Source organism: Chamaea fasciata, unplaced genomic scaffold, assembly GCF_029207755.1.
Source record: "Chamaea fasciata isolate MVZ Bird 193981 ecotype frontalis unplaced genomic scaffold, bChaFas1.0.hap1 SCAF_3, whole genome shotgun sequence".
In the NCBI taxonomy this organism is placed as follows: domain Eukaryota; kingdom Metazoa; phylum Chordata; class Aves; order Passeriformes; family Sylviidae; genus Chamaea; species Chamaea fasciata.
The window spans coordinates 1,740,667-1,759,795 of NW_027094088.1; the positions used below are offsets into that span (position 1 = coordinate 1,740,667).

Sequence of the window (19,129 nt, forward strand, 5' to 3'; positions counted from 1 at the left end):
CACCAAGTGCCCCCAGAGCTGAACTCTGACTCCAGTTTTGTCACAGACTCTCCCTGCAATCCTGTAAGCATCGTGAGGCCTTGCATGGCACAGAACATGTACTCTGCTGCAAAACTGTGCTCTCAAAACATGCTTCCTCTGCCTCAATTCTCCTATTAGCCAAAGATAAGGATTTTCCTTTTGTTAGTTCGGACGTTTCACTGTCTGTGGAAAATTCCGCTTTCGCCTTTTTGAGTTTTAAACGTTAAAATCCACCTGTTAGTGAAGGAGGGCAACAACTTGTGAAGTTAATTATTTGAAAATAGCACAGCTCGCGACTGCTTAATGTATGATGCTTTCAGCCTTAGTACCTCTGATTGGCAATATTGCCTGACCTTTGAGCCCTGCCACAGCTTTGGGTTTCCTCCTCAGTAAAATGTTTATTTTCGAATTTATTTTTTCAGCTAACTGGTAAGGCTGATCAAACTAATTTTTAAATTGGTCAGAATAAAACTTGCTTTCCAATATCATTTGGCTCTGTGGCTCCTTATCTCGTTAATCATTGTATGGCTTAGAATTCTGCTGTGTAATTGGCCAGGCTGTCGAGTTGCCATCTGCTGAAGTTGCCTGTTGCACAAGAAGCCACAAGCCACCACGTTGTCAGTGACATTTTGATGCCAGGTGTCTTGTCAGGTCTGAAATGTTTTCAGTTTTGTGAAGGACAGTCCAGTGTCTCTTTAGACAAAGCATTTTATGCGAATCCATTAAATGACTTCACAGAACCAGTAAGTATGGGGCTGACCTCAGAGAAAAGTAGTTCAATATTTTCCAGCAAATTCTCTTTTCAACCAGATTTTTCAGCCTAATTTCTTGTAGAGCCCTGTGGAAGCTGTTGGACCAAACACTGCTGTGTATATCAGATCCTCATGGCTTCAAACCTTATAGTTTGTTCAGGAAAGAACCATTTTGGTTGGGTGTTTTTTTCTGTATTAACATTATTTTTCAAAAATCTCGCTCAATATTTGTAAGACCGATTAAGAGAGGAAGGTAGAAGGTAGCACATGTGCACCTCTGTTCTGTACCTGTGTCTGTTTCTGTGACCGAGATGTGAGGATTTATTCCGGCTTTCAAGCAAGTTCTTCTTTCTCTCTAGAGAAAAAGGCTTCTCTCCTTTTAGTACTTCTTTCTGGTGGGCACAGAAGGGTGCAGGTCTTCAGTTTGGCGCCTGTAGTGCAAGCAGTTCTGGAGCTTAAAAGTTCAAAAGCTGGTTCTTCCAAACCCGTTTACTCTCATTGATGAGGTGTTGGGGTTTTTTTCTCACACCAAAATAATTTTAACGCCTTCCAAATACTCACCTTTCAAATTCAGAGGTAAATTCCTGCCAAACGTGCTGTGCCTGTTGGCTGTTCCGAGGGCTGACTTGCTGAACTAAATAAAACCTTGTGCTGTCCCATAGAATGCATTGTTCTTCAGCCTTTATCTCTTTTATCTTCATTTTCACCTCCCTTTGAACTCTCTGCTGTCTGAAGGCAGCTGAGCTGGGCTGTCAGCTAAATTAGAGCTAAATTAGACAGCTGGATGCATTCTCCACTCCAGCCTGAAAACCTCATTTTCCTACTGCCTCCCATGGAAAACACCCTTCTGTTCCCATTTCGCTTATTTTGGTTGCCTTTAGTTTCTGGTGGCTTTGCACTTGATGGGCAGCGGAGTGGGGGAACACCTCAAAGTTCAAAATCAACACATGAGTTATTTTAGTGTTAGTCTTTCCTTTTGCCTCAGGAGTTGAATATCTATTTTCTGTAAGGAGCAGAAGCAGCAGATTCTTAGAAAGATCTGGAGATTTTTTTGCCTGATTTTCACTTATGGGCTTTGGCAAAAGTTGCCTTTCAAAAGCAGATTTCTGTGGTGTGGGTCGTTGATTGCTTCCTTTTTCTCTGTGAAAACAGGATGACTGTAAATTGCATTAAAATAAACTCTGAAGTTTGCCTGTGAAGCTGAAAGACATTTTCATTCCCCAAGCACAAATGAAGGAGAGAAATTTGATGTTGTGTGGGAGGCAGCTGGATGAATAGTTGGTTTTTGTAGTTCTTAAAAATCGTGTGTGCTAGCTCCTGAGTCTTACCCTGAGTGAGAATTTGTGAATGGATCTAACTAAGTAGACTCTTACCTAATGCATGAGTGTTTCCATCCAGAGTTGGATTCTAAGGGACTTCAGGGGACTGAGGTGATTTATTGTGGTCGGTCACACTGTGCGCAGACAGATTGTTGGGAATTGTAACTTGAGATCTGTCATAAATTTAAAGATAGTATCTTGCAGGGGAAAGAGGGACTAGAAAAAGAATAAATTAACGTATCCATTTCATAGCTAACTGTCCAGTTTTGGATTGCAAAAAAACAGAAAGCAAATAGTAATAATGAAGTAATTCAGTGCAAAAAAGATTCCCCCAAGTCTCCTTAGCAGGATACAAAGCTGCTGGCTCTACTAAGTGTGTAAAAGAAGCCATTATTTGGTGTATCATTGATTGAGTGATATTCGATGCATCAAGCTAACATAAAATTTGGCAAAATTTGGCTGTGGAGGTGTTTACTTAGGGTAGTGCAAATGCAGAGTTGGAACCTGAGTTAAGGATAATTCTTTGGACTGCATCTACTCCGTGGAAGGTGTTTCACTCTGTAACATTCTCAGATTAGGTTTAGTTATAAAAAGCTCTTTCAAAATAGACAGGTGATGCCTGCTGGTGTCTGCAGAGAGATATTAAGTGTTCTAATCAAGCTGTCTTTCTTCTGTTCATTAGAGTGTTAAACACCCAGCAGCTTCACTCACATTTTTTGATACTGATCTCGTCATAAAATCAGATCACTCTTTGATAGATAGCGAAGTATAATTGAAGAGTTAGCTGTATGCAGTTGATAAAACCGCTGCAACTTACAGGACTTTCTAAAAATTATGGCAGCTGTGACTGAATAATGCAGTTTTAGCTGTTGTAACTCACTTTTCAGTTGTATGAAAATGTAGTATTTAAAAGTGTACAAAGGTAACACGTTCTTATGTGGGATAATAAAAGTATTTTTGTCGTTGGCTTTCCTAAGCAGGTCTTATTTTTGGTTTTATTTCGGAGGAGATAGCAAAGAAATGTGTTTCCCTTCTTTTAATTAGATCAAATCCATTTTATGAACCAAAATCAAGCCCTGCTTTAATTAAAGTTGCTCTGCAAGAACCAGAAAAGAAGATGAAGAGAAAGGCTCCTGAACCCCCAAAGCTCTTGCCAAAGACAGAGATGGGCATGGGTGAGAACGTGTCAGCGATTCCTGCATCGAGGGACCTTTCCTCCTCTCCTAAGGTAAGATTTCATACCAAAATTTTGTCTTTTGTTCATAGCAGCCCCTTTCTGTGGGTTGTAAACATCCTGTTTGTTTCTGCATCTTAAAAGCTTTGCCAGTCCTGTTGGCTTGTCATGGTTCATGGGCAGGGTGCAGCTGTAGGAGCTTGTATTTTTTCTTTAGGGATTTAATGGCAAACAGCAACTGCAGTTTCAAAGAAAAGAGTCTTCTAGTAAGCAATGTTACAGCTGGATATGCCATGGAGAAGGAAGAAAATCATGTTGAACAGTGCTTTGTCCTGATCTGTTTTAATGCTCCTAAGCCTTGCCCCTGTTGAAGAGCCTGTCTCCATGTTTCTGTCATAAATCTGGGTTTTAAAAGCTTAGTGCTGGGTACTGTTTATTTGTGTTGGAATTTATAGATGTCCAATTCCAAAGCTATGTTGAAGTAATTAAAAAAAAAAACCCAAACCAAAAAGACAGTCCATTTTAAATCAGTTTAACTGTTTCCTAGGAATGTCCAGACTAAGGATACTTATATATGCACACCTCTTTATGTTTTTCACAGGCAAATCAGAGTTAATTTCAGTGGAACAGTTAGTGTGAGGTGTGGGTGTTTTATTGCTACAACAGCCAACTTCTGTCAGCGTGGATTTCAGCTCCAGTGTTTCAGCAGTTAGCACCACTTGTGCTTTTCCTTTAAACAAAAGAAGCATTTAACAGTATCAGTTAATGGTCCTTTTTTAGAAATCAATGTCATGCCTTGTTTAAAAGGTGGGAGGATGAGGACAGAACGCCTCCCTTCCAGTGTGTCTTGCCCAATGTATGCGCGTTGTCATCTGGTTTGCCTTGAATCACAGCTGCTGTGCTTCAGTTTCAGAATTGAGGGAAACTACTTGTCATACCTATCATTTCGTGGTGTAATTACTCAGGCAGATTGCTCACATGTCCTTGTCCACTCAGGCTCTGAGCTTGTCATTTTACCACTCACTGGGGCTAAAGGGTATGAGACCAGAAACCTAATCTCTGTCTGCTCACTGCAAAACAAAACAGCGCAGTAAGAGCACGAGCACACTGCACGAGTTATTCCTCATATGCAAAACCACAACCAGGGGTATGTGAAATCAAAGCACAGCAGTTCTGTGATGCTCTGAAATGGGATTCAGTCCTGTTAGCTGGAGTTTCTCTGTGAGTTTCTGCACGAAAAGTGACACATTATTTGATTTTATTATAATTTGCTCTCGGGTCAAAGCAAAGCTTTCTGGTACTACCAAGGCTGTGAAGAGACATCTGTGGAGATTTTTATCTGATTGCTTGGTGGAAATTGCGTGCCCCTTGCTCATTGTTTGAGAGGTGTTTTTTAACAGGTGTGCTTCCAAGGAAATGTGTGTCTCTGCTTCATACATGTCTTTACTGTGCTGCAATAACATGTTGTACCGAGTTTGGTTGGTGTAGTTTTTGTCCGCCCTAGATGAAGCTTGAGAGTGTCTGCAAAGGTGGAATTGATGAAGAAAAGACTCAGGATTGAACTTGCTGAGAAGACTGTGCTGTTATGGACAGTCAGGCAGTTCCTGCTTTTCTCTGTGGTGTTACTTGGTGAATATTTTGCTGCCTGCCTGCTTGCAGCCCACCTTTCTGCCCCTGCCCCTGAGGCACAGCTGAGATCAGCAGAGAGCCACGTACCGAAACCCTGATTTTCATTAGGGCTGGGAGGGAAGGTGGAGCTCTGTGCTCACAGGCTCTTTCACAGGAAAGCTTTAATTAATTAATTTTTTTTTAACAGAATTTTGGAGGATAGGAGACATTGGGGCAGGCTCTAAAGCAGATGCAATGTCCTGGTTCATTATATTACAGTGGAAAGTTTTGCTGGGTGGGTGTGTTAAAATATTGTACGGTCACTTGCAATGCAGAAAGCTTTCTGTGAGCATAGTCTTCTTTTCTGTGCTTGAATTGTTTTGCACTCAGATCAAAAGCACTTTACTTGGAATGCTTTTCGAAATTCGGAAAAGTACTGGCATTTAAAAGAATAGAAACCCTTTTCTCACAGAACAGTACAAAATAGTGCCCAGGTGGGACTTGGAGTGTTGGCACAGCTTCCTTGTTTATTGCTCAATATTTGAGACAATGTTTAGCAACTCTGGAAAAACTTCCATCCAAAGGTATAGGCACTATACAAACATGAACTTAGTGCATGCCCTGGTGTAGGGGACTAGTCCTATAGAGGTAAACTTAGGTAAAGGGAGGTTCAATCATGTGTCTCAGTGTTTTGTCCAAGTTTGCAGTGCACAGAAAGTTTTGGGAGTTATACCAGAGCCTCGGTGGTTTCAGCAGGTTCAGTTCCCTGCCTTGGTTGTTGCCATAGGAAATGCCTGTGGAGCAGAAATGCTAATCTTTAAACTACACAAACACAGCGTTAATATTAGAACTTCAGAGCTTAAGGGGGAAATATTCCAAAAGCTCCTCTGCGAGTCTTTGGCAGAGCATTTGGTGCTCGTTTGTCCTTCGCGTGCTAGCAGCCTTCATCACGTTGGCTGAATCCAAAAAACACAAATGCTGTCATTGCCATCTACACACCAGCGAGTTTATTAAGTGAGTTACCCGTGGGGGCAAATCCTTTCCCGGCTTCTTCAATGTCTTCCACTTGAGCAGGCCCTTTTGATCACCTGGAGATCCCCTGTCAGCTGTGCTGGTGAGGAAGGGTCAGTTATCTATCTTAGATAAGGCAGGCTTTAACACTCCCTAAAGGTCCAGCTCTTCAGCCCGCAGAATTAGCTCAGTATTTGCCATATCTGAGTTTGGAGGACGTTTTGCTTTCAAATTTATTTTTTTTTTTAATCTATTCACACTTCCTAAAGGAATATCTTAATTCTCTCCTGTCTTGTGTGTCTCCTCCAAACTAATCTGAGTCATCAGAGAGGGCTGAAAATGCAAAGTCTGAGATCTGGAGTTACCCCACAGTTAATCATCTCAAATGACTTGAAAACTATGGTATGCTGACTCTATTTAGGTGAGTCTGACAAAGTGCAAAGCTGTAATTAAGCTCTTCAGTCATCAAAGTGCTACAGTGCTGTCAAACCCAACAGTGCTGAAACCTTGTTGGGCTTGTTACTGTCATACATCTGTTACTGTTCTTCACGTGGTTTGGATAACCAGGTTCTGCCTTTCACAGAGGTCACAGAGACTTTAAATTTCCCCCACTTTCTTACTTTCTGGGGGGAAAAAAAAGGTGATGTCAGGCTCAAAATGTGGTATCAGACCAGCACATAGCACGCATATCAGTCCTCATGATTGCTTTAACTGATTACAGAATATACGTATGAACTTCAGCTGGGTGAAGTCTCAGCCAGTTTCAGATTTCTTCTCTTCATTGTGCTGAATTTATTTGAAAGATCAGTCCCAGAGCTGGCAACTGTGTCTCGTGGTAGAGAAGCTAAAGCAATCTGTCTCTGCACAATCGAGAATTTTATTTTCTTTGTGAGAATGAGGGGGCAGGAATGCTACTGAATTTATGTAGGAGTTAAAGAATTATTTACTTAGGCACAGGAGGAAACACTTAAGCATCCTCAACCATAGAGTTACTCTTAAATGTTAGAAGAAAATATCCATATCCTTGGTAGTCTGCTGTGTATCTGCAATGCTTCAGGATGTTCAGGCTGTCCAGAAAGATTTCTGCCTGATGGGCAGTTTGTTCTTCGAGCAGCAAAGGAGGTACAAATTACTTCCTTATGAAAGAAGAGAAATTCTCAGAACTTCTCAACGGAAGGAGAAGGAGCCTGTAATTTCTTTTCTCCTTCTCATTCATTCTAAGGCAGGATAAATGCATAGAGCACCAAACAAGTAGGTTTAGTGGAAGGGGGAGAAGTGACAGCTTCCCCCACAGCTCCCAAGATATCAGAGAGCCTAAAGTCTCCAGTTGCTTGTTTTCTCCACTTTCATTTACCTCAAGATCATCAGCCTTGTGTGACTGAGCTGTAGGAAGACTTCATCCTGAAGCAGAGGGGCAGTAATGCAAGTGGGTGGAGGAATGACAGTAAACTCCACATGGGAGGTGAAGATCACTCCCTGCCTCTTGACATCAAAAGGATCTCCGGTTGTCCATTCACATCAGGACTTCCCAGCTCTCTGGAACATCTTCTTCAATGATTTTGCTCCTTTTCAGCTTCACATTTGCTGCAAAGGAGTTGTGCAGCTCCTTTTTACGAAATCTTTGTCACTCCCTATGTAGACGGATGGTTCAGGCCCAAGGAAGACCTGGAAGGTACTGGATAAAATTGGAAGATGTCTGCTGTTATGAACTTGAGCTAAAAAATAAAAGCTGCCTTTGCATGCAGCCCAATGACATGTTTTGGTTTAATAGGAAGAAAGACAAGCTGCACACGTAACATGAACAGAGAGATGGTGAGATAATCATATGGAAGCACAGACAAGTCATTCAACTTGCTACTTTTCAAGTGTTTAAGAATAAAAGAGGCTCCATTTTTTAATCCAAAACTTAGGCAATTGCTTATTACTGTTTTCATAAGTTTTAAATGGTGTTTGTGAACTTGCCCTCATATTATTCCCATGATTGGTGCCAGCAGCAACCCACTGTTGGATATTGAGACTGTAGGGGAAACCAGGGCCTTTCCATGTTCTCTGTGTGGCTTTCTGCCTTTCTGACTGAAGTATCTTGTGCCCATGCTGTCAAAAAGATTTAGGTGCTGCTCTGTAGTCACATTATCTCTAAGAGACGTGCTTCCTTCAGAACCTGAAGGTTAAAACCCTCAAAAAATGGCCCAAATGTTCCTGTAGCAGGAGTTTTCCCCAGGACTGGAGGCAAGAGCTGAGCTGCTTCCTTCCATCTTCAGCCTCTGACTTCTCTCCTTGTCCCGGAATTATTACTTAGATGGAAACACATCCTCATGAATTCCTTATGTGGGGTGCTAAGCTGATCTCTTGAACCAGATTTTGGACTGTGGTGGTTTGTTGTTTGTTTGGTTTGTTTTCCTCAAGTTCACTGCTTCATCCAAGCCGGATAAATTAGCAGGTTTCAATCCAATGTTATACTTAGGCTTTTTTTGCTTGCTTGCTTTTAGTAATTTGCTTGTTTTTGGTTGTTCAGACTTTCCAGTTAGTCAACCAAAACAAATGTCTGGGTGGCTTTAGCCAGTGCATCAGATTTAGATATCAAATGTCTTTCCTATACAATCCTAGAAAAGACGTTTTCCACCCAGGAGATGCTTGGCCAATTCCAGAAGGAATTGCCAGAACCATTCAAGGTACACTCTCAGGGTCATCCTCATGGGATCTTTGGTTTCCAGTCGATGCATGGGACCGGTGGGTTCTTCACCTTCCCAAAGCATCTTTTGAACCTGAAGAATTGGACATCCTTGTTTCTGTAAGCATGACCTTTTGTGCCAAATTTAACTCTACAGGAAAGGATCAATCTTTAGTCAAGAGTGTTTCTCCCTGCCACTCTACGTACAAAATTAAATTAAATCTTGGCTTGACTGAAGTGCCATGAAGCTGAGAAAATGCTGTTCTGTGTCACCTGAATTATCCTAAAACAAACAATTCTCTGTTTGAGTCCACACTGAGGACTCAAAAGCAATAGCTCACAGTAATCTGGAGGTAGATTTTTTGTGGACCTCAGTTTTTATTCCAAAAAATTATGTATGCTATTATACAAAGGGTATTAATAAAAATGTACTTGGAACCATAATCTTTGAACACTTGATTTGGCAACTTTAAGTGCTGCTACTTAAGTGTTTGACTGTTTCTTCTTGAGGTCCTTATTAGTAGTGAGGATGCAGATAACAGGCCTCCAGAGCTGTCCTGGAAAAATATTTTTCATTGCAAATTAATATACATAATGTGCAGGCTGATAAATGCTTGACTGCTTCTGTAATTTTCATAATTGCTCTTTAAGGTATTTGTGCATTATTGGTGCAATGTGGCTCCTACTGAAATGGATGGGAACTTTGTCAGTGCCTGCAGCGGTTCTGGGTTGCACCAGTTAGCACTTCTGCAAAATGTCTGTGCAAGTAAGGTTTGGTGGCTGCAGCAGCGTTGTGACATTCGCTTTTCACATTTAAAATTTAACTTCTACATGAAATTTAATTTTACATTAATTTTAAATTGAGTTTTTTACATTTACAAATTATGGATCTCAGATTTGTTGTCATAAAATACCACTTGAGCAGTTGTGGAAAAGGTGCACTGAGATTTCTGGAGTGCTGCAGTTCCTAAATATCCAGGCTGGATAGCTGGAGCACTCCTGGCCTGCCCAAACATGTGAATGACAGCTGCTTTGGGCCAGCTTGGTGAGATCTGGGCCAGCTTCTGGGAGATGTCATGTGAAAATCCTTTTCCCCAGTGAGGGCCTTTTATTTTATTCTATTTCCTGCAGTATTTCTGTTTGCCTTTAGCTCCAGTGGAAGGGAGGCAGGCAGGTGGCACAAGGCCACGGGGTCCTGCTGTAGGTGCTGGAGGGTTCACCTTCCTGTGCCTTGTGACCTGGAGGGCTTTGATTCTCCTGCTGGGCTTCACAGACTCACGTTTGGCTCAAGCTTTGCTCTTTAAAAGGTGTGGAAGAGAGAAGGAACACTTCTCCTCTTCCCTAAAACCTTTTTAAACCGTCATCGAAACAAAAAGCCTCAAAATCTTTACAACAAAAACCTGAAAAAAAAAAGAGTAACAGTTTTGCTACCTTAACAAGAGCCACACAAGCAGAGTACCAGGACTGCTTTTAAAATGAAAACCTGCTTCTTTCCAATGTTCCCTTGCGCCTGACAAGGACCTCAGCACAAAGTGTTGAAGTTGACATTTAACTTTTAGGCGTTAATTCAAGCCCTGGGTGCTCTCTCCACCATCGGTGGCCCCTGATGCAGCTCTGAGTGAAAGGAGCGCATGAACAGTGTGCCTGCTTCTCTGCTTCGCCCGAGGGATGGGTTTGGTTCATCGCGGTTGGCAAGCACCTCAGATTGGAAATAAGTGTGCATGAATAAATGTTCCTTTGCTTCTGTCACGATGAGTTATGGACATATTACAAAAATAATTATCTTCCCTTCATAAATCAGTCTGCGAGTTAACTTTGGTTTGCTTGCTAATTCACTGTTCCTGCTGAATGGTCTTTGGTTTGGGTCAGATGCTTAAGCGTAGGGATAAATCCCAGGTCTAAGCCAGAGTGCTTTTTGTTGCTGGGAAAAGAAAAGTAAGTCTAAAACCAAAATAGGTGGACGTTTGTTAGCGAACCTACAGTGCAGCGGTGGCCCTAAAGTGAGGAATTTGTGTTAGCTGTTCTACACTGCTTTGTGGAAGGATTTTTAGGTGGAATTTTGCCTAATTTACTTAAAATTGTGATCGCCATTAGTTTTAGGTGGGCAGGTTAGTGAGGCCAGATGTACTCAGGGATAAAATCCAGGAGGAAAAGGGAATCCATCGGTGCCAGGAGCCGAGCCTCAGGGCATGTGAAACACTCAGGTAATTCTGTGTGTATGTCAGTCGTACCCACCAGCAAATGCGAGTTAAGCACCAAACCTTTTTGAAAAACAGAGAAAACCGAGCGGGTTGGGAAGGAAAATGTATTCCTGAGTTTGCAAGGAGAGAAACGTGTTGCCAGTTCATACTCCAACAGAGCTCTGGTGAGGAGAGGCTGCACAATAAAGGCAGGACTGGTGAGATAGTGCCGGCACACTAGCTGCATGTTCTACAAGAGCATTTTTTTTTAGCCATGTTCAACAGTGTGCCTGCTATCGCTCCTCCATTTGTTGAATTCAGGATGACCTTTGCATGAATAAAGTCAAATAGGATTAAGGCAGGAATTTTCAACAATGGGGAAAGAGCAACAGATGTAGCCGACTTTGAACGTGGGAGGATTGTTGATGCACGGTTGCCTAAAGGGAGTGTCTGTGGTGACAAAAAAAAAAAGGGGTGGGGGGGAAAGAAACCCCCAATGATTTCCTAAAATATTAACCGCATAAAAGGAAAGAAAATAAATAGAAAACAATCCGAAGGAACTGAGTGATTCTGGTTTTTATTGGCATCGAGCTGAAGGCAGGGGTGGTTTTTTTTGATTCACTGCTTCCTTTTAAATCTATTTCTCTCTATTCTTTCAGCAGAACTCTGTTCTCTGCAACTGTCACTGTATGAGCTGTCCGAGGGATTTGTGGCATGTACCGTGGTTTTTGATTCGCCTTTTTTCTGAGTTGTTTTAAGGAAAATAGAAATACAGGAAAAAAAGAGATGTTGTTTAGCTGGAGAATCAGCCATTTGAATACAAAATCCAGATCCTGCTAATATTTTATGGTTTGATTTGTCCTGTGCAGAAGCATATAGATGGGTCTCAAGTGGATACAGTGCAGGCACTCTGTACAGAGACTGTTAATAAAGGGGGGAAAAAGGTTAAAAATACATTTAAAGCCAGAACTCTTTCTGATCCAACTTAAGTAGCTTTACGTGTCATTAGATATACCCAATTTGTTTTTATCTCAATAAAACGGGGACATGCAAATGTATTTTACTTTCCTTAGTTTCATTATTGACAAGAGCTGTTTTGCAGTTTAGCAGATAATTGTGTTAACCCCTGAATGATACTTCATAGTTTGTGGTAATGAGTAAGGCACAGAATTCAGATATCGTTCATTTGTCTAATTCAGGCAAATCAGCTTTGAAAGGCATGTGTAGGAAAAGCTTTTAAAGTGTGAATCAAATCATGTGCTCCAGCTCAATGAAAGAGCTTTCAAGGAGCCAGCTGGAAACTAAAGCCATTAAGGAAATCACCTGGTAAATGTTAGGAAAAATATTGGCGAGCTTAATATGTGAGCTCAACTTTAATATTTAAAAGCTTGATTAAGCACTCACTGGTGAAATGCTTACACCACTTTAAAGAGACCTGTGGCGTCGAGAGGGCAGTCCCTCATTGGGGAAAAAATCATTTGGATTCAGAGGATGCAGCATGGTGAAACATCTTCTATTACATCTTATCCTGCCTCTCCCCTTCTTCCTTTAGAGCAGAGCTTGCTGGGGTGTGCTGTGGGTTCCCAAATGCAGTGCCACAGGATACTCAGTAGTTGTAACATGTCTGCCATCCCCAAAATCAGGAGCATTTCAACAGACACAAATAAAACCAAAACCAAAAAATTTCCCCCAACCTCCCTGTTGTTACCTGGGATGGAATAGCTTGAAGAACACAGCTCTCTAGGTACTGGAGCCTTCATTAGTAATTTTTTTTTTTTTTTTACCTTGGTAAAGGTCTTGTGATGTTTAATTTTGAGACTAGGAGCAACTTCAAATGCATGCCTGGCATGTTGAGCACCCAGAGCAGATCCCTGCTGCTCGCATGGCGTGGATCAGTGCCCACTGTGGCTGGGGAAAGTCGCCTTTATTTCCCTGTGGGGGCCAACATTAAGCTCACAGATGTGTACACAACTGCTCAAACTCTGCCTGCACAGCTGGGGGAGAGGCTGGCACACAGCAGAACCAGGGCAGTACGTTTGGGAGGCACATTTTGGATGCTGTTACGCAGCTGGATTTTTGTAAGAGTTCTTGAGACTTCATGCAGAGTCCGCTGAAGGCAAGGAGAAGCTGAGGTCCTTTAGTTGCCCCGCAGTTGTGTCCCAGAGCAGTGAAATCTTTCCACCCAAAGTTCCACAAGTGTGGACTGGGGCAGGTTAGAGTCGTTTCTAACCCGAGTTGTCTTTTTGCTTTGGTAGGCCAGCTAAAATCTTCATTCTCCCTCACTTCATCAACACCTTTGAGGCGAGGAACTGGAATCTTTAAAGCCTTGCAAGGGTCATGTTTCTTGTCTTGCTTCGATGCAAATACATCCTTAGAATCTAACTCAGCCAAACAACCTTTAAAATATCCACCATAAATAACTATAAATAAAAAGAGTGTTCTATTTTTGTATTCTTCCTATTTATTTTTTTTTTTTTTGCCATTAGCTGCCTTGTATTTTATGCTTCTGGAGCATAAAGAAAGTAATTTTTACTTAAAAAACACACAGAATGTGTTTCTGTTACTTCAAGTAAGCTTGGGGTGGTTTTGACATATTGAGAGAGTGTATATTGTCTTTCTCTGTGTGTGTATAGATGCATACAAAGGTATATATGTTATATGTATACTTTTATAACAATATAGAAATATTGTACACATATATAACAAATATATATTCATCATCTACATTCCGGCTTTCTAGCAAGTGAATTCAGACACCAATTGGCTAGAGATGGCTTAACAGATCATTCAAGTGTTTTGTTCTAGAATCTGCTTCGCAGCTCAACCATATTCCGTAACACCACGAGCCCTTTTCCTAATGTTGCCAAAAGGCTCTTAGGAGCTCTGTGCAAGGCTTTGTTTTTATCACTGTAAAGCAATGCTGCAGAATCGATGCTTTTCTGAAGTGCTCTCCTGGCCCTCTGCGCTATCGGTAAGTCGTCTGTCCTGGTTGTCGTTGACAGCAGTGACTCAGTAACAGAATGGGAGTCAACCTTTTATGGAGTCTTTTATTCGATCTCTTTATTTTATTCAATCTTTTTATTGGGTGCGCAGATCAGAGCCCAGTCAATAGGCTTACAGATAAAAAACCACGGCAAACCAAATATTGCTGCAGTGCTCAATGTGGTTATAACTTGTAACCACAACTTTTCCACTCTACCTGAAATGCTAATGGAATATTACCACTGGGATTTAAAAAAGAAAAAAAAAAAAAAGAAGGAAAATTGCTTTTGAGGGGTTTTCAGGGAAGGAGTTTTCTCTGCCAACGCATTTAACCATTTTTGCATTTCTTTATAGCAACAAGATTAGGCTTCTGTAAAAAGATGTTTGGGGTTTTGCCTGCTAGAATTATGTTTTCTTTTAGGACTGTATCTTTTTTTTTTTTTGGTGTTTACATACTTAACTGTTGTTTTCAAATGTAGGAGCAGAATGTGGCATAGGTGTGAGTAATGGGGAATAATAGAAGAGAATTCCAGTGAGAGCCTCTGCGTTTTTGAAATGTTCTTCCATTTCTGGTCTCCTTGTACATATATAAGTGGTTGATTTAGAATCACAAGCTGTCTTTTTTTGCAAGCATTTAAAGCGAACCCATACAACACATGGGGCGTTGCAGGGTTTGCTTCAGAGCACTTTCATCTCTTTTGGAAAAGTGTTTTCTTCCTTTTTTGGGGCACTAGTCCCCAGACAAATGAAATGCATTGCTCTGGATTTTGTGTCCTGTGTGTGTTTCTGTGTTTTGGGGTGTTTTTGAGCAGAGATGAAAAGTAACTTGTCCTTCATCACCTCAGTCTCACTTTCTCTGACAGTTGCTCTGCCAGCATTTAATGCCCAATACAGAAAAAAAAAAAAAGAATAAAGAAAGGAAGATCATGCAGTGGGCCCATTTTGTGACCAGATTTTAGCAATTTCACATCCTTAAACTCCTTAACATTGTCCTTGCTGCTATCCCTGCATGACTAATGGCCTCTGTGTGGATCCTCAAACAGGTGATCTGAATGGCACTGGAAAATGCATATCTGCTCGGAACTCTTTAAAAACCCCAATTAGGCATTAAAAAGGGGTTCTGCAAGAGAATTTCTTAGGTTCAGTGAACGTCTGAATTAGGAAAGTGAATTATGCCCTGGACATGAAGCTGAGAGGGACATTGAATGCACCAAAAGAACTCCAATCACGTAAAAAGGAGTAAAGTTCTGGAAAAAGCAGTATGGAATTCAATAGGTACAAGTGAAACATAGGAAGGAGTAATCATTTACATAAATGCAGGATGAGAAAAAACAGGTTAGGTAACAGCTCTTCACAAAAGGATGTGGGGGAAACGGTCTATTCAAGCTGAACATAAAGTCAACAACATCAGCTTGTTGTGAAAAAGACAAACATTGTACTGAGATGTACAGACAGGAATAAAACCTGCAAGACGCAGACTGCCTCTCTCACTCCACTCAGCATCAACAAAACCACAACAAAAATTTTATGCTCAGTTTTTCCCTGATGCAGAGTGGAAGGAAGATGAGCCCAAAGAGAGATCAGGGGGGAAAAAGGAAGAAGCATGAAAAAAGCTGAAGCACATTTAGGTCATTTATGGTACGAAGAAATGAGAGAGGAAAGTAACATGGTAAGTCATGGAGCACGTAAAATTCCAAAGGAGAAAGCAAACTCTTTGACCCCCACACCAGTGTTTACCCAAACAGTTACAGGCTTTAGTTGCTAGAGGTCAGACAGACATCAGGAGGAACAATCCATAATGCAGTGTATGCACTCAAGACTGCTTGGGAACTCCATGGATGTTCAAGTAGGAAGACCAAGTGATCCTTTGGATGTGCTTCAGACCAATATTCTCTGTGTCTCTTACCTGCAGAGCCCACAGCTGGCACAGACTGCAGCCATCAGAGCTGGAAAACCCCTAATTCTCACCAAACACCACTTCCCACTGGCCTCTCAGTTCAATCACCCACCAAAAGAAAAACCAACCCATTCCCCATTTTAAAGATTATTCCTAGTGTGGAGGTCCTGGTATTATTCGTTCCATAAGCAACCCATGCCCCAATTCCCCTGTGTTCATCAGATCTCCTTGCAAAGCATGGCATATTTTGGTTTTTTTTTTTCCTGGCACACACAGCTATCTGAATACACGGGAAGTTCAATAACCACTGACAACTCTCCAAATGAAGAACTGTAGAACTGTACAGTTTACAGGTCTCAGTTGTTTAGGAGATTGGCTGTTGACTGTAAAACCCCACCACTGCAGAGAGGAAGGCTCTCTCCCAGCCAGCCCATTTCCACAGCGTCACAAAACCGCTTTAGAATCTAGGATACATCAGAAAGGTTTTGTCATCTGCAAGGTGAGAGTTCAGGTCAAACCCAGGACAACAGTCAGAAAACCTCCCCCCAATTACAGCTGGGTGAAATGAGGTGTTTAGGCAAACAGCAACGCTGTAAGCAGCTCTGGTAACCAAATCAGCTCTCTGCCACAGCAGAGATGTCACAGACTGAACTGAGAGACAAAGATTACCTAAGAGGGTTTTTTAAAGAAGAAAAAAAACCAGGATGACAACACTTGAAAAAGCCTTCTCTACCAGAAACAGAATGCTTCACTCTCGAGCACCGTTCATAAACACAGGAAACAAAAAAAAAAGCATTACTAAATAAAGCAAGCGAAAAATCAAGGAATGACAGGCTTGAATATTCTTGCTTTAGTTGCCCAACAGAATGAGCATTATTTAAGCAGTGTGAAGGCAGATTGTTATCTTTACCTCTCTGAATAGTACCTTATTCTGTGAATAGTCCCCATGGAATAACAGCCACTACTCAAGGATTCAATGGCTTAATGAACATAACAAGACTGGCACAATCTGGAGCTTAATTTGCATGCAGTTTGAATATTTTTTGCTTTATTAGTTTAATTTCAAAATAAAAAGTAAAAGTAACAGCAATTCGAGTGCCACTTGGCTTAACATATATTTTTCCAGGAATCCTTACATTATTCAAATTTGCTAATTGCTGGGACTTGTTCAGCTGAAAGGAGAAATACGTGTTAAGTGAAAATATCCTTTTTGTTTTATAATATGTAATTAACACAAGCTTTTCTAGCTTCGGCACTGTCAAATCTATCCTCTTGAAAAACGCACACATAATTTTCATGCGACAAATTAAATTTGGTGTGGTTATGCTTTTAGCACTCAACAAGTAAAAGCTTGTAAATGAAAAGCCGAAGCATAGAGGTATGGCGAGTCTCATTTAAGAAATCAAAATCTTTGGGAGAGGGGAATTCTCTCCTGCAGAACTCAAGGAAAGCTGCTGATAATTAAATCCTGCCTCTGATTAACACTTTCCGCTACATGTTTATGTTGAAAGTCCTTGTTTAAGCAGATCGTGCTCCAGACCTAATCAAATCACTGTATTTCATTCTCTTATGATGCCTGGCTAATAACCACACAACAGTTGGAAACTGTCAAAATATTTTACAGCTCAATTGTAATTCCCATCCAAGTCTAAGCATGCAGTAATTGGGCGTTAGCCACGTTCCAGGGGTGTTACAGCAATGCACAGCAGTCAGATCTTCTGGGTTTCATTTTTTTTAAACACATGTAAAACTCCTACATGATCCCTAGGATCTACTCCATAAAATTTTGAGTTAAGTGTTGGTACGTTGTCCACAGAGATAGCTTTTTTCATTAATTCGAGGTAGTGTTTATGTTAACATTTTAAAAATCAGCTTCATATTTGGAACAACAGGATTTGTTCAGCAGCTCTTTCTTTTTCCTTGGTTTAAATTCCCTAAAGGGAAAATATTTGGTGAGATAAATAAAAAAAGTAAACGCTTTGAGCGAAACGCTGCACGGCAAATATAGCAACATTAAAAGATTTGAGACAAAATGCTGATTTCGACTTTGAGGAACAAACAAATACAAATGGAGTACTCCAAGGTGAGGGAGAAAAGAAGGGCACTGCTACAATAGGGTGATGTGAAGAACCAGACAGGGTTTTTAGCATGCGCTGTTACACCTGTAGTGCGCGCAATACCTGTGAGCATCGGATCCACATAATGGCCTGGTGGGTTTTCCTGGACAGACAACTCCATGAGCATTTCTGATTGGAGTCTGTATTTCTAAGGCAGCACCAGGAATGAAGATTCATGACTCCCTGGTCTTTCAACACCGTTCCGATCGTTAATCCATGCATTAACTGTCACTAACTCCCGTGACAGGCAGATGACATCGCTGGATCCCCAATACATTGGATTAAAATCCTTAAAAGGAGTTCTGCCTTTGAGCTTCCACAAATGGAAGAAAGTGTTACATCTCAAGTGCCTTTTGGCCTTAGTTTCCAGGCTGTGTGCAATAAAATTCAGCATTTCCTGCCAGGTTCTCTATTGGTCCCCAAATGATGCGATGATTAATGAGTTGGGTGTGAGCTGCCTGTGATTCCAACCACTCATCTGCAGGCAGAACCAGGGAACACCTGGACAGAAGGACTGCACCACAAGACTTCAGTCTTTCAGTCAGTTATCAGAAGGAGCATCAGGGGAAGGTATCAACTGTTCTTCACTGCATGGAGGGTTGAGATGAGAATTATCAGAGAAGCCCAAAGGAGCTACGCAGGGTAAATCTTCAGCCAGCACAAATGCAGAAGACTCACACTCGAGCCTCATCCATCATCTCCCACATGTCTGATCATGTCCAGCTGTTACAACATGTAGAGCACTTATCACTCACACATCTCAGGCTCCTGCAATACTTTTCACTGCATAAGCACCTCGGGATAGGTGGAGGAGGGAAAAGAAGGGAGCCTTCATTCCTACACAGGAATTTCCATGCTTTGGGAAGTGTAAATTAGAGCATTACTACTAGTCTGACAGTAAGTTTGCTAATAAATGTGTAGCAACATATCTAATTGCATCACAAGAGATTAAATGATTATGACAGCCTTTGAAATGGGGAGAATAAAGGGAAGAGAAAGTTAATGTAGAGGGAGAGCTCTGGTAACACAGCAAACCAGCTGCAGTTTCAGAACGCTGGTAAAGTTATAAAAGCCAGCTGCTCCAAATAAGCTTCCAGTGGCATCTACAAAGTTTGTTCTAATGCTGAGCATTAGTTCCAAGTTACATGAGCTTCTAAAAATTATTTGAAGGCGCAGGACCCATCATCTTAAAAACACAAGCTTTTCACACTTCGAGGCAACACTCAGCAACAGAAGCATCAGCCAAGACGTGACTGGGAAACAAGCACAGCAACATCATTTGCTTAACACCCACCTTACCTCTCAAGCTGTGCAGGAGGGGAGTTCAAAGAGCAGGTTTTCCTACAGTTCCAATAAAACTTACAGAGTACTCCAACAGAAGTGCTGAAGCTCCAGTG

At 41.4% G+C, this 19,129-nt stretch overlaps 1 protein-coding gene across 11 annotated transcripts in view; it reads left to right on the forward strand.

Moving 5' to 3' along the window:
* EHBP1 (EH domain binding protein 1) overlaps positions 1-19,129 on the forward strand; it is a 212,605-nt gene that overhangs the window by 103,939 nt on the left and 89,537 nt on the right. For all 11 annotated transcript variants that reach the window (XM_066177713.1, XM_066177704.1, XM_066177708.1 and 8 more), the window contains one exon: positions 3,137-3,320. In XM_066177713.1, the coding sequence (XP_066033810.1) occupies positions 3,137-3,320 (184 nt within the window). The remainder of the gene's footprint in view (positions 1-3,136; positions 3,321-19,129) is intronic.